Source organism: Vulpes vulpes, chromosome 4, assembly GCF_048418805.1.
Source record: "Vulpes vulpes isolate BD-2025 chromosome 4, VulVul3, whole genome shotgun sequence".
Taxonomy (NCBI): domain Eukaryota; kingdom Metazoa; phylum Chordata; class Mammalia; order Carnivora; family Canidae; genus Vulpes; species Vulpes vulpes.
In genome coordinates, this window is record NC_132783.1 from 70601354 (window position 1) to 70617674 (window position 16321).

Sequence of the window (16321 nt, forward strand, 5' to 3'; positions counted from 1 at the left end):
CAGTTCATACCTCCACATGTGTGAAGAGCTAGAATTAGTAGCTAATTCTAGTAATCCTATACTTTGTGTTTGTCATGTTCCCAGAGACTTCTCATTACTTTCAGATGGCATTATCCCCAATAAGATCACCTAAATCCTCACCCTCAGTTCTGCTCAGTTTCTTCCACTCTCATTTTTTGGGGGCCCACCACCACCACCACCACCACAGGATTTAATACCACTTTTCTTTGGGTGTATATAATGAGCTTTCCTTTTCTTTTAGTAGGAGTTATTTGCCTGTATTTGTGCTAAGTTTAGTTGTTTTCCACTTTAAAAAGTGAACTGAATTAGATAATATTTGACCATTCCTACAGATGTGGCCAGGACACTTCAAAAACACTTCATCAGAGGATTTCACATTTTTGTTGCTTTTAAAAATACTTTGACTCATTCCAAAAGCAGGCAAGTGGAGCTTAAAGTTCTCTTTCTCGAGGGTTAGGCCACGAATATGTTTTGGAACAGATTTTGGGAACTGGATTCTGAATCTGACTTTGGAGGCAGAATTTCAGTGTGGGAACCAGAACCTTTAGGAAAAAATTACAGTAACTGAAATGTTTCAGCTTCATAATAGAATATTTGGATGAGTTACAAGAGGGAAAAAAGGAGTAGCTCAATAATTTGGTGTGTGTGGCCCTATTTTTCCCTCCAAGGCCAGGGAAAACAAATGACTCTTCCTTCATGGTGTTCAGTGCTTCTTAATCCCTAATAAAGAGGTTGTGGGAATTAGACATTAAAAGACTTTAGCAAAACATCTAGAAAACAATACATGTTCAAACAAAATTTTCACTGAGGCACAACTGACTCTTTGTCCAGACTGCAATGCAACTTGATACAAAGTAACTAAGAATAAAGTTTTCCAGCTTTTTAAGTTTGGTGATGTGGGTGGGTGACACTTCCTTTGTTTTTCCCCTTCTTTGCCAGAATCTTAAGCTGACATTAATAATAGCCACATGAAGTAGTTCTACATAAATTCTTCCTATAAGTTGAAAAAGTCTCCGCAATGAAAAGTTATACCACATTCTGTTTCAGAGAGCTGAATTCAATTCCTTGACGAACAAGGGAAGTACCATCTTATTATTTTCTTTATATATTTAGCTTTTAAAAACACATAAAACTAACTTAACTGTTTCCATCATAAAATGTGAGGACAGGGTGGCTTTAAGGCAAGTTACAGCCTTATCTATCATGTCATGAATTTTAAATCAGGCTCTCAAAATATCAGGAAGATGGTCTTTAACAAACTGACTTGTAAATATTAGAGGACATAGAATTGACTTAGAAAAGAGGATAATGGGAATGTGAAGGATAATACTTATCTCCCTTGCATTTTCATAAGCCTAGTATAATGCAAGCTTTTTTGGAATATCTATATCTTAGGAAGTGGAAATATGCAAAATAGATCCATTACTTTTTGGTCAAACTACTTCCAAGGCAATGACAAGTTAACAAGACTGAGAAACTAGTTAAAGAAATAATTTAAAGGCAAAATTTTAGGTACATAATTTTATGTCCTCTTCAAACAGCATTCCTCTATGAATTATTCTGTATTTCTCCCAGTTTGTTAAAAACAAATAAATCTAGGTGTTGTAAAAATGGGTGGTATGCCAGTGTTTGTCAAACCATATGTGATGAAAAGCCAGTTTTTAAAAATTCACTTGAAAAAATGAATTCATTTGACTAATACATTTGTAAAATATAATAAAAATGTTGTGTCTGTATAGAATTGTTTAAAAAGTTTCTAGATGCTTCTGCTCACTTCGTGTACTTATACAGAGAGCAAACAGTTCTGGAATTCACACGTGTCCATAGACTATTATAGGAGTACTCAATTACAAATTTTTCATAATAGAAGAGCTTAGAAATGTATTTTTAGAAGATACATGAAGTATCAAGTGCCATCACATGTTATATCAGCTGCACTAGCCTAGAAAGAACTTGGATGTGCTTTCGAGTGTCTTTAAGTTTAAGTTGTAGAAATCTCTTGGAGAAATATTGAAATGTGCGTCGCATGTGTGCTTAATGTAAATGTGCTTTTCTTTTGATTTCTGTTTTTTTTCGCTAGCCCTGTGGCTACTACAGCTGCTTCCCGTGTGTTTAATGTATCAAATTCTCCCTCTCTTGGTTTCTCCATCTCATGCTGTCCCATTTATTTATGCTTTCCCACAATTGAGAGGAAATAGCATATTCAGTCACTTGGAGGAGAGTTTATTTTGTGTGGCAGTACCTCTAGGATCTGGCATGCTCTGGAAGTGGAAAATATTTCCTTTGATCTTCTCGAGATGGTGGTTTGTAGGATTCCAAGGCAGAGCCAGCAGGGCATGCATGTAATATTACAACATTTTGGAGGCAGGCCCGTTGCCATTTTCACCCTTGCAAGGCTAATCCGGGCCACTTAGTTCAGAGCCATTCTTTATTAGCAGACGTTACAACTTTACCTTTTTAGGATGCTCTTGGGAATTGATTTTAACATTCTACTAAAGCAGAGAAATCATCTATACTCAGAGCAGGCAGTGATAAAGATACAATTTCAGCAGCAAAAAAAAGGAAACCAAATCCTGAACAGTGGCCACTCCAGCCTACAGCCCAGAGAAATGAGTTGACAGCTATGTGAAGAGTATGTCCAAGTCAATGTGCCTGCTGGAACCAAACGGAGCAACCATGTGGAGTGACAGTAACAAACCAACTACAAGCTGCTTGGGGATTGTGAGGACCAACTGTTCACACAGAAGGGAAAGGAACCAAATAAAATACTAAAGAGGAAAAGAGGGAAATTGGGGGAACATGCTACAGTAAGACCTACAGGCCACAACATAAAATGAAACCTTTGGCTTTGTATCTGTGAACCTTGGATATGTCGTGCTTCCAGGTCCTCTAGCAATGCAGTGGGAACTTCTTCCATCCAATAAGGGACTCCTGAGATGATGAGGCTCCAGGAAGTGGCTTCCTTTCCAAGGGTGGCTCAGGCCTTCCAGGATTTCCCCAGTTAGTTGGGGGAGAGAGAGAAGACAGGCTATCCCTTCGATGGGAGGAATGAGGGAGATGCCATGGCAAGTTTGATGATGGGCCATGGTCAGAGCCTGGACACAGTATCTTCCTTTATGATGATAAAATGTGTATACCGCAGGCACAGTTCAGTCTGCTTGCAAGGGCCTCTTCCTGAGAGGAGGGCCTTGTATGATGACACTCTTATTCCCAGCCCCCAGCCCCAAGTCAGCCTATGCCTTACAAAGATTAATTCCTACTTTGTGCTTGGCTTTTTCACTTACTGTGTTTTGGCTATATATTTATTAAATTTAAACCAGTAAGTTTTATAGAAATATAGATTCCCCCAGCTTCACTCCAAAGACTGAAAAATTTCTGAGAGAAGGTCAAGGCAATGTATAGTGTCCTAAAACCTTCCCCCATAGTTCTGTTGCATCAGGGCTGGAAACTGAGTCATTAGAACCATTTGACGAAACCACTGTGAAATATTCTTTTTCAATTTAACACTTGTCTATGATTCTAAATTTGAACCTGACCCCATCGTTTAGATATTATTTAAAGACTTCAGGCAGGGGATAAATTGCAATTTGCTTTTGTTTGGCAAGTCTATTCTTCAGAGTATAAATAAAAGGGGGTGAATAAAAGCTCTGAATGGGGCAGTCCTGAGGAAAACATACTTTAAGCTCCCTCAAGCTTTACTAACATCTACTATGTCTGTGTCAGTTATAAAACAATCCAAAACCAGTAACAAATTCCCTAAAGATTTGTAAAAGGCAGTGGTTTGAAGACCAGCAGGTTGGACACTACTTGGAAGAAATAAAATTTCATAATTTTAAAAAAGATTTTATTTATTTATTCATTAGAGAAAGAGAGAGAGAGAGAGAGAGAGGCAGAGACATAGGCAGAAGGAGAAGCAGGCTCCATGCAGGTTGCCTGGTGTGGGACTCCATCCCGGGTCTCAAGGATCATACCCTGGGCTGAAGGCAGACGCTTAACCACTGAGCCACCCAGGTATCCCTAAAATTACATAATTAAAATTCTGCCCTTCTCTGGCCTCCTGAAATTTGAAGTCCATGCTACTGAAATTCCTTTTATATGCTAGAGTCTAAACCACCATGTCTCTAAGTTTACCATAGAAATAATGACTTGCCATATTTTCTCTACCATAGCCTTATTCTTTCTCTCCTTTGTGTAGACCAACAATTTTTTCCTGTGAAGGGAGATGTTAGTTGTGACCAATAGCAGAAATAGGCCCTGGGCACTGAACACAGAGAAGGCAGCTCTTATTGTAAATATGGGAGTATACCTGCTGAGACCTAAAACATTTCTCTTTCTGGACTGCTTTGGTACCTGAAGTCCACTATTAAATCTGTCTCTTTGAACTATGTTCCCAAATATACAAAAACAGGTTGTAGAGATGGGAATTTGAATCATTGTGCCTTCTGTTATCCTTACTACCTTGCTGGATCCCTTAATTCTGGGCAGGGCCAGTTTCATGAACATGTGACCAATACAGCCGCACAGGGCCCCATACTTCGATGGCCCATGTACTTGGTTTAATGATCTGCTGTTGCTGTCTTGAAATTCTTAATAATTTTTGAATAAGAGACCTTGCAGTTTCATTTTGCATTCAACTTAAAAATTATGCAGTTGTTCCTGCCTCTGAGGTTGATCCAGCTTCCTATGAATGATCAGAAACACTTGATGTGTCTAACTTCTTTTCCATTTTTGTGATTGTCACATTGAACTGTGCGGTAAGATGAATGAGGAGAGGTCACCTAACCTGGAAGATTATTCTCATTGGAACAGCAATGGGGAGAATGGCCTTCCTTTGGCCCATTGCCCCTTATTGGTAAGACACATAGAGGAGAAGGATCAGATGAAATAGCCTAACAAGTAGGCAGGGCACTGGGGGGCAACTGGGTAGTTGAGTTGGTTAAGCGTCCAACTCTTGGTTTCAGCTCAGGCCATGATCTCAGGGTCCTGGGATTGAGCCCCCTGTTAGGCTCCATGCTCAGCAGGGAGTCTGCCTAAGGATTCTCTCTCTCCTGACCCACCCACCCCTGCTTGTGCTCTCTCTCTCTCTCAAATAAATAAATAAATCTTAAAAAAAAGTCGGCAGGGCATTGGGAAAAATAGTACTGAGCTAAATTCTGAGTTGCAGAGATTAGAAGCCACTCAAAGGAAAAAAGGATGATGTAGGCATTTTGATATTTATTAAGTGCTGAGGATTTCATGGTAGGCATGGCCTGCAGAGGGGGGTGTGTCTTCCAGAGAGCTTTGCACTCATCAGGATCTAAAAATGGACCGGCTAGGTTTCAAGTATTTTTTGAACTCTTGCCATGTGCCATGAATGTACTATGTTAGGTACTTTATGTAGATTATCTCATTTACTCTGTACAATAACCTTAAGAGATCATGTATTATCACTTTTCAGGTTGCAAGTGACAAAAACTTATCTTGAACATGCTTAAACAAAAAAGAGAATTCATTGGCTTACATGATTGAAAAGACCAGAGGATGGTTCAGACATTGTTGGATTCCTGTATTTGATGTTCATAAGAATCTGTTTTCTCCAACTCTTGGTTTTGTTTTACTTTCATTAGCTTTATTCATTAGCTCTGCCAAAGATGGTTACTAGCAGCTCTAACATTACAGTTTATGGCAAGAATTTATATTTCATAGTATTCTAGCAAAAGTTCTGAAGTAGATTCTTATTGGCTTATGTTAAATTACATAATGATCCCTGACCAAGTCTTTGACTGATTAGCCAGACTTGGATTACATTTTGGTACCTGAAGCCTAATGATGGGTACAGCTCAAAGAAACATATGGACTGAGTGGAGAGGGTTAGATTTCCAAAGGAAAAAAGGGCTTTTATTGGAAAAAGGTGGAATAAATGATAGTAGGAACAACAAAAACCTTCCATTATAGGGAGGCACTATTTTCATCCATTTTTACAGATGGTACTACTGATGCAGAGACATGTTACCTAATTTTTGATGGCCATATAGCAGTGAGAGGTTTAGGCACAAGCTCTTTGACTCCAGAAGTGAAACTATTCTCTCCTATGCTGAGCTGCAAAAGATCTGGGGCAATGTGGGCTGATTTGGCTGGTCACAAATTGACTGTTTTTAGAGGGGAATTGTGGTCAAAAGATTGGAAAATTACTTGAAAATAGAATGTCTTTCTGTCTCTGGGAGCAGGCGGATGGGTGGAATTCTGTGCATCATGCCCATTCCAGGCAATACTGAGAAGTATTGATGAGAGCATCTTGTATAGGCAAGGGTCATAGCTTATAACTGCAAACCTTAGAAGTGACTGCGCCTTGGACTGTGTTGAAAACCCTTAGCCAGGGAGGGACATGGGGAGTAAGTGTGGACATGTGCTTTCCTGGCAATTCAGTCTTCTTGAGGGATTCGCATGCTCTGATTTCTCTAATTGTTATGGAACCTAAAGAAGACTTGCAAGAAAAACAATGCAAGGGCTCTGGTTCCTACATGTACTTCCTAACCAATCAAGAAAAGTCTGTAATTATCCTAAGAAGGGAAAAGAAGGCAGAGAACGAGCCACATCTCCCTCATCCCACTTCTACCTCTACCCTCCTTTCCCATCCCTTCTTTAGGGTCAGGGGACATGCTCATGTATCTTTGAATTCCTCTAGCATTGTTATGAAAGTGTGTGCACATATTTTGCTATGCTCATCCTAGAGATCTGATGGAATTTAGCTTTGTTACTAATCTTGACTGTTGGATTTATTCCACTTATCAGGTCTTCATTACTTTGAAGAAGTTATTTGGCTTCTCTAACACTCGGCCTCCTCATCTGTAAAATATAATTAACAAATACCCATGGCCCAGGGTTATCCTGAAGATTAAGTAAAGTAATTTGGATTAACAATCTCATCCAGTCTTTCAATTAGCATGTGCTCAATAAGTGTTGATTTCTTCTTCTCTCTTTCTCCAGTACAGTGATCTTTCTAGGGAAACACTTCAAACACTGTTGGAAAAACAATTATTAAAGTAATTTGCATAGACATGATGGTTGAGAATCTGACGTACAGGGTTCCTTGCCTCTCCTGAAGTGAATTTCCACCAAAGGTTGTAGTTGATGCCCTCAAGACAGAGTTTGCTGGGAACACACTTGTAGCTAACAACTTGGATTTATTTCCCACAGCATGGAGAACTGTGACGTGTCTCAGTAAGTGAGTGTTAGGAAAGCCTTCTAGGATTTGGGCTAGTAACAGGTGATTTTGGGGGGAGTTTTGAAAGAAAAGAGATTTTGCTCTGAATTGGATGCAGAGGTAATTCTGATTGGGTTTCTTAATATATCTTACTTAGAGGATATAGAACAGGATAAGACTGAAATGTATAAAGAAACAACAGGCAGTAATTCATATTATCTGGGAGAGGGGGATATTTGGAATTTGAAAGTTTGGATAATGTTCATGTTTTGTCTGTGTTCACATATGATTATGGAATGATCTTGTTTTTGTGTTGATCCATATTGGTCACAGAGTGGCCTTGTCTGATGTTGATGTTTTGTAAAATTGTTTATGTTCAACAGGAGAACACTAAGTTTAGCTGTGAGTTCTAGTCCAGCTTCTAGATGATAGGGGTTGCCTTTCTCTTTCTTGTGATTTTTTTAAAGTTATATATTTTATTTAATATGTTTATAACATTGATGATTTAGTATATGACAGGGTTTTAAGAGCTTCACAGACATTAGCCCTAATGTAGCCCTAAAAGTTACTACTTTCACTACCCCCATTTTACAAATGAGGGAACTGAGAATCAGATGAAATAATTTGCTCAAAGTCATATACCTCATGGGTGACAAAGCTAGGATTCAACCCCAGGCAATACGGCTACCAAGGAAGGTAGGATGGTGTTTTGTCCTAGAAGGCAGCCATCAGTGTCCTTATGGGTTTTTAAAAACTCTGTTAAAAATATTTTAGTCTTCCTTGAGCCTTCTCATTCCATCATTGATCCCAAATTCTCTGCATTTATTCAAAATTATTGATGGAGTACCTACTATATGTGCAAGGGGTGTGTGTGTCTGTCTGTGTGTGTAACCCAAATGTTTCCAGGCCTCCTGGAAAGTCTCTTTTCTCTGCTGCAACTGTGCTGAAGAATCTGCACCTTGATACCAGTTTGTGCTAAAGCAAGAGACAGGTCATTCTCTTTTGTCAGTGAAGGAGTTGATAGCAAGGAGATAGTGAGTCTTGAGGGAATATCAAGTAACAGACCTGTTGCCAACACTTTTCTGTGTTGCCAATACCTGAACAAGTGGACTGAGATGTTCACGTCCCAGAGAGCGCTACAATAATTCCAGGTGTTGCTGGGACAGAGTGGAAGATGGAGTACTTATATTGGCAGATGAAATGCTCATTGATGTTTTGATGTTGAGATTAGAGACAGTGGAAAGAGGCAGAACAGCCTTCCTCTGTGGTCAGTTTATAGATAGACATTTGCTTGATAATTCTCTGGTAGTACATCCTCCAAAGGAATTAAAATTAAGACTCCTCCTGAGGCTATAATGTAAAACCATTAGCAATCTCTTTAGTATTTCTCTAGAACAACAACAAAAAAAGTGCAGACAAAAACCCAAAAGGAAAATGGCAAATGTATGTGGAATAGAAATGTGAACTCAAAACTGGTAAAGACTCAGGATATTTGCTTCTAAGAGGTCAAATATCTGTGAACAAAAAGCTTACCCTCCTACTAGGGGTCCATCTAGTAGCAACTATAAGGAGGAAGTTCTTTATATCCCCCTTAACTCTTTCATGCTATAGTTAATTCACATTTTTACATACTTAGGACAGAAACAAAGTTATCTATGGGAAAAACTGACAGGTTCTGTGCTCAGCTTTTCCCTAGTCTCCCAGGAGCCTTCAGTTTCCTTCCTAGATTTACTTTCATTGGCTCCTCAACCTAGAACCTCTTCCTCAACAAATTGGTTTTGCTTTCAGGCCAAAGAAAGTCACCTGGGGAAGAGAGGGCAAAAAACTCCTGTTTGGATGTGAACTGCAAGAAATGCTTTTAGTTCTCAAAGTGGCTATTAATACCCTGTCCAGAAATAATGACTTAATCCAAAGAGATGAAGGATGTTTTGGAATATCAGGCATCAACTGTTGCTCTTTCTAGAAAAGATTGCCAATCTGATTTTCATAAACCTTTGCATGGTACCAAGGAAGTGGATACCTCCTCTATCCTCAGAAGAGGTGTCCTCTGTGGAGGATTGATGATCATCACTAAGTTAAATAATGGATATGTAAAGTGCTTATCATAGATTATATCTCATGGTTAGGGCTTAATGAAAGATAGTCAATCATTATAACCTATTAAATTGTTTTTCACACATTTTGGTTATTATGGATACAGCACAGTGATCTCAGGTAATTGATTCGCAAACTTGAGGTTATGATCTTGTGTAGTAAGAGATTCATGTGGATGTCTGGGAGTGCCATTTGCCCCTCTTCCATTCCAGGGTATCTTGTTCTCATAGGACAATGAAGTGTATGCTTGATTCTTGTTGTGTGTTCTTTAACCTTCGTTGGTGATCCGAATTACTTTTTATTAGCATATGACTTTTTTACCTTACACTTTTACAACCTGAGCTAAAATATTGTCTTAACTTCAGCCAGGACAGAAGTTGACAGAGCCCTCAGTACTCACATTGGACACACATCAAAGATGCTTGAAACCAGACACTTTTATAGAGACTTGTATAGATTTAGGTCAAGTTGTGCCCCAATTCTGACATAATTATGAGGGATGTGAGGTTACTATTGAATTGCTTTGGGGGAAGTGAATCCTCTCTTGTGGCTCTCCTGGTAATTGGAGTCATGATCCTGAATAAGGCTTTCAGGTCAGTGCAGAAGGACAAGATGGGTTTATCTGCAAAATGCAACATAGATGCCTCCTTGGTTAGACTTGATGATATATGGAAAAGTTCCTTTGAGGTGCTTATGCTCCCTATTTAAGGTCCAACCTGAGGGTAAATTAGAGTAGCCCTAGAGGAAGGATCATTAGGGATGTGGCATGAAGGGACTTCATAATATATTGGTGACTACAGTAAGAATACTGTAAAAATACAAGTAAAAAAGTGCTCAACCTCCAGTGGTTGTTGTGGCCCCTTTCTTAGCTTGGATTCCCTAGAAAACAGGGAAATCTTTTGTGTTAACACTTTACTGGGAGAACATTCACAGGTAAGGAGGAGTGAAGATAAAAGTCAGAGAAGGCAGGATGACAAAGATAAGGTAGTATATTCCCAAGTTGACCACAGCTTTGTAACAAGATACCAAAGGTTCTTGGAGGAAGTCTTTTGAGAGGCCATATAGATCCCCTGCCTCTCTGAACCAGCTGTTATAGATAGGGGGCAAAGAAAGAAAGAGGAGCTCATCTTCATCCTGTATGCTGTTGCTATTTTTGCTCCCCTAATATCAACTCCAATATGCTTCTAGATTGTACATACATGGTTCCAGAAGAGTCTTTTGGTGTTTCATATCTCAGGAGGGTTGAGTGACCCCCTAAACAGATGGTATACAGTATGAGAATGAGCAAGACACTATTGTGACATGCTCAAAAGATACTGAAAGATCAGGACCAGCTGATTCAGCAGGACTGAGGTTAGTAGCAGGAGACATGGCAGCAGCAGAGACTTGGCTCCTTGACCACAGTGACAATGCATGTAGATGTTAGGGCTGCTCAAGCTGGAGAGCATGGCAAGGGTATAGTTATAGGGCAATACGTTTCCCATCTTTTCTCTCTCTCTCTCTCTTTTTCCAAAAAAGATCCTTTACTGAGACCTATTTAAAACATTTCAGTCCATAATTCAAGTAAACTTCAACTCAGATGAATGGCTGATATCTGATATATGTAAGGGTTTCACAGTGAAAAAATATGCCCCACCTACAAAGACATCAAAATAGATTCCTAACAAGAATGTGAATGTACTCAGGGTCTCTGTCCCATCTTCTTTAGCATTTGACTGAGCTTCTCAAATTTTATGTATCTGTTGGATGAGGATAAACAAATACCATAGGGCCTAGCGCCCTTGGTATCCGTGATGTAGATCACGTCCTTATCAATATAAAAGCGAACCCCAGAGGCTGACTGAAATTTGCCATCTAAGGTAGAGATGCCCCTGGTTCACATCAGGTTCTTCATTTTGTGTTTGAACACAAGGAGCTGACATGGATCTCCTGTTCTATGAGGTCCAGGAAGCCAGCAGTTTGGCCATAGGCCTGGTAGTGTAGAGCTTGAGGAATATCAGATGGTTGAGAGCTGAGCCTGATCCTGCACTTCATCAGAAAACACCTTCAGTTGCTTCAAGAAGGTTTCCTTGTGTATTTAGGGTGCACACTACCATTGTTGCACACTACAGGTGACAAGAATTTTGGGGAGGAGTGTCTGAAAAGTTCCTCATAGACCTGTGGGTCTGTATTTCTCCCATAGCAGGTGGTGAATGCTCTCGTTAATTTGCATGTCTACCAAGGAGTGGAGGACACTGTGAACATTCCAGATTTTGAAATTAGAACAAAGAAAGTCAATTTCTTCCTCTGACTTCTTGTTGGTCGTACAGTGGTACTGACTAAAGGACTGAAACTAATAGATGGATTCATCAGATGTTATCCCAGAACCATAGGTTGGGTAGATCAAGAAGAGCGGGACCACTGGGGAAAAAAAAGAATGTATTTGAAGAGATTGGCACAGTTGTTAATAGGATTCAGACCTCTGCTCCAAGGAGGGCCCCTCACTAACATTGGCATATATCTGCCTGTAATATAATTCTTTGTACAAAATCAAGAAGACAGTACTGTTGCCAACCTGTATAACAAGGACTTCCGTCTCAGGCCGAGGTGTATTCTTTCTTTTGTTTTAAGATTTTATTTATTTATTCATTCATGAGAGACACACACAGAGAGAGAGGCAGAGATACAAGCAGAGGGAGAAGCAGGCTCCATGCAGGGAGCCCGATGTGGGACTCGATCCCAGGACTTCAGGATCACACCCTGAGCCAAAGACAAATGCTCAACTGCCGAGTCACCCAGGCATCCTGCCAAGGTGTATTCTTGAAGAGTCTTTTATTCAGTTTGGTCCAGCTGCTGTCACAGATGTCTTGGATCTCATACATCTTTTGGTCAGTGACATTACTGGACACATGACTGGCCTGCAACTCATACACCTTCTGGTCAAACAAATCTGAGATGGTTTTGTAGAAACATTGGATGAAGTTTGAGGATCCCCTGCTAGGTCTGCTGTCATACTAATGTTTGTAAGCCAGATCCTGCTTTGGATCTCCTGTGTGCATATCATAACGCCCTGGTAAGCACTGAGATTGTAAGCAGCCTTAGATTCATAATAGTCAACAAGAAAATTTATGGCTGCAGTGCTCACAAATACTACCAGAGAGTCCCCTCTTCTCTTCACACTCTGGAGGGTGTTGAAATGAAATGAAAACAAGAAAGTTCACCTTTGAGCTTCAAGGCAACCAAGGATCAAGAAACCTTAAGTTTAGAAGCCCAGTAATTAAAAATACTCTGGGCAATGACAATATGTTCATTATTCAGAACAGTGGGATAAAGAAATGGAAGCTATGGAAGTAAAAAAAAAAAATACTGCTTTTGAGGTGGCAGAAAGTTTCTTAAGAAGATGTCACTGTTTGGAAGAGGGATTAGGACAGTTTATATTTTAATTGCTTTAAGAGAGAGATAATTATAGTGGAGTCCTTACAACTGTATTAGCACCATATTACTTTTGCAATGTATAAGAGAGGAAAAAGACAGAAAGAGTAGATATCATGAATGGCCCTTCTTGGAGAAAACTAAGATATTTAGGAAGATAGGGGTTGTTGAGAGGTTGGTATTGATTAGATGTTAATTCTGAGTTGGAAAGGGAAATGTGCCAGTTAGTAAGAAGAAATACAATGGGTGAAGTTTGTGAAGACAGAGTAATGTGTAGAGGATTATAAGACATTATGGAAAAAGAAATAAGGAGAGAGGTCTGCATAATTTTTGAACTGTGTAAACACAAAGTAAAGTAATGTGAGAACATTATGAAAATTAAGAGTAGATGTGCTTCTGCATAAGGGTGGGACATATCTGACAGTACATTACCAACATTATGATACGAAAAATGCCCAAATGCAAATAAATAGTCATTAAAGGTGTTGTTCAGTGGCAGATTTGAGAGCAGTTTACCCACAGATATGAAGAATGAGGTTAAGAGGAAGAATATGAGTTCTATGAATAGTTAAATGGAGACTGTTTGATCATAGTGTTCCTGGGTATATCTCATAGCCTGTTAGTTAGTTAGTTAGTTAGTTAGTTAGTTAGTTAGTTAGTTAGTTTATTTATTTATTTATCTTGTTTTTGTATTTTTCAATTGGAGTTCAATTTGCCAACATAACTCCCAGTGCTCACCCCGTCAAGTGCCCGCCTCAGTGCCTGTCACCCAGTAACCCCCACCCCAGCCCCACTCCCCTTACACCACCTCTTGTTCGTTTCCCAGAGTTAGGAGTCTCTCATGTTCTGTCTCCCTCACTGATATTTCCCACTCATTTTCTCTCCTTTCTCCTTTATTCCCTTTCGCTATTTTTTATATTCCCCAAATGAATGAGACCATATAATGTTTGTCCTCTGATTGACTTACTTCACTCAGCATAATGCCCTCTGGTTCTATCCATGTCGAAGCAATATTTGCCATTTTTAATGGCTGAGTAATATTCCACTGTATGCATAGACCACATCTTTATCCATTCATCTTTCATTGGACACTGAGGCTCCTTCTACAGATTGGCTATTGTGGACATTGCTGCTATAAATATTGGGATGCAGATGTCCTGCTGTTTCACTGCATCTGTATCTTTGGGGTAAGTCCCCAGCAGTGCAATCGCTGGGGTGCAGGGTAGCTCTATTTTTAACTCCTTGAGGAACCTCCACACAGTTTTCCAGAGTGACTGCACCCTTTCACATTTCCATCAACAGTGCAAGAGGGTTCCCCTTTCTCCACATCCTCTCCAACATTTGTTGTTTCCTGTCTTGTTAATTTTCCCCATTCTCACAGATGTGAAGTGGTTTCTCATTGTGGTTTTCATTTGTATTTCCCTGATGGTCAGTGATGTGGAGCATTTTCTCATGTGCTTCTTGGCCATGTGTATGTCTTCCTCTGTGAAATTTCTGTTCATGTCTTTTGCCCCTTTCATGATTGGATTGTTTCTTTGCTGTTGAGTTTGATAAGTTCTTTATAGATCTTGGATACTAGCCCTTTATCTGATATGTCATTTGCAAATATCTTCTCCCATTCTGTAGGTTGTCTTTTAGTTTTGTTGACTGTTTCTTTTGCTGTGGAGAAGATTTTTATCTTGATTAAGTCCCAATAGTTCATTTTTGCTTTTGTTTCCCTTGCCTTTATGTTCTGTTCTTTATGTATCTTATAGGAAGTTGCTGTGGCCAAGTTCAGAAAGGTTGTTGTCTGTGTTCTCCTCTAGGATTTTGATGGATTCTTGTTTCACATTTAGATCTTTCATCCCTTTTGAGTATATCTTTGTTTCTGGTATAAGAGAGTGGTCTAGTTTCATTCTTCTGCACGTGGCTGTCCAATTTTCCCAGCACCATTTATTGAAGAGACTGTCCTTTTTCCAGTGGATAGTCTTTCCTGCTTTGTCAAATATTAGTTGGCCATAGAATTGAGGGCCTATTTCTGGGTTCGCTATTCTGTTCCATTGATCTATGTGTCTGTTTTTGTGCCAGTACCACACTGTCTTGAGGATCCCAGCTTTGTAGTACAACTTGAAATCCGGCATTGTGACGCCCCCAAATATGGTTTTCTTTTTTAAAATTCCCCTGGCTATTCGGGGTCTATTCTGATTCCACACAAATCTTAAGGTGATTTGTTCCAACTCTCTGAAGAAAGTCCCTGGTATCTTGATAGGGATTGCATTAAATGTGTCAATTGCCCTGGGAAGCATTGACATTTTCAGATTGGAAAATGCTTCCAATCCATGAGCATGGAATATGTTTCCATCTCTTTGTGTCTTCCTCAATTTCTTTCAGAAGGGTTCTGCAGTTTTGAGGGTATAGATCCTTTACCTCTTTGGCTAAGTTTATTCCTAGGTATCTTATGCTTTTGAATGCTGTTGTAAATAGATTGATTCCTTAATTTCTCTTTCTTCAGTTTCATTGTTAGTGTATAGAAATACCACTGACTTCTGGGCATTGATTTTGTATCCTGCCACACTGCCAGATTGCTGTATGAGTTCTAGCAATTTTGGAGTGGAGTGTTTTGAGTTTTCTATATACAGTAGCATGTCATCTTCAAAGAGGGAGAGTTTGACCCCTTTGCCAATTTGAATGCCTTTTATTTCTTTTTGTTGCCTGGTTGGTGAGGCTAGGATTTTTAGTACTAGGTGGAATAACAGTGGTGAGACTGGACATCGCTGTCGTGTTCCTGATCTTAGGGGAAAGGCTCCCAGTGTTTCCCCACTGAGAATGATATTTGCTGTGGGCTTTTCGTAGATGGCTTTTAAGATGTTGAGGAATGTCCCCTCTATCCCTCCACTCTGAAGAGTTTTGATCAGGAATGGATGCTGTATTTTCTCAAATGCTTTCTCTGCATCTATTGAGAGGATTATATTGTTCTTGCTTTTTCTCTTGTTGATATGATCCATCACGTTGATAGTTCTATGAGTATTGAACCAGCCTTGCGTCCCAGGGATAAATCCCACTTGGTCATGGTGAATAATCTTCTTAATGTTAGTTGGATCCTATTAGCTTGTATCTTGTTGAGAATTTTTGCATCTGTGTTCATCAGGGATATTGGTCTATAATTCTCCCTTTTGGTAGGGTCTTTGTCTGGTTTTGGTTATGCTGGCCTCATAAAAGGAGTTTGGAAGTGTTCTTTCAGAACAGCTCTAGTAGAATAGGTATGGTTTCTGCTTTAATGTTTGATAGAATTTCCCTGGGAGGAGCTATCTGGCCCTGGACTTTTGTGTCTTGGGAGGTTTTTGATAACTGCTTCAATTTCCTCCCTGGTTATTGGCCTGTTCAGGATTTCTATTTCTTCCTGTTCTGGTTTTGGTAGTTTGTGGTTTTCAGAAATGCATCAATTTCTTCTAGATTACCTAATTTATTGGCATATGGCTGCTCATAATATGTTTTTAAAATCGTTTGTATTTCCTCGATATTGGTTGTGATCTCTCCATTTTCATTCATGATTTTATTAATTTGAGTCTTTTCTCTATTGTTTTTTATAAGATTGGCTAATGGTTTATCTATCTTATTAATTCTCTCAAAGAA

At 39.4% G+C, this 16321-nt stretch overlaps 1 protein-coding gene across 1 annotated transcript in view; it reads right to left on the bottom strand.

Annotated features, from left to right (window-relative positions):
* Positions 1-10969: 10969 nt before the first annotated feature.
* EIF3L (eukaryotic translation initiation factor 3 subunit L) overlaps positions 10970-16321 on the bottom strand; it is a 108667-nt gene continuing 103315 nt past the window's right edge. The window contains 9 exon segments of the mRNA XM_072757279.1: positions 10970-11218; positions 11221-11256; positions 11259-11297; positions 11300-11374; positions 11377-11463; positions 11495-11630; positions 11781-11873; positions 12079-12344; positions 12347-12458. Coding sequence (XP_072613380.1) covers positions 10980-11218; positions 11221-11256; positions 11259-11297; positions 11300-11374; positions 11377-11463; positions 11495-11630; positions 11781-11873; positions 12079-12344; positions 12347-12458 — 1083 coding nt within the window. The 3' untranslated portion in view covers positions 10970-10979.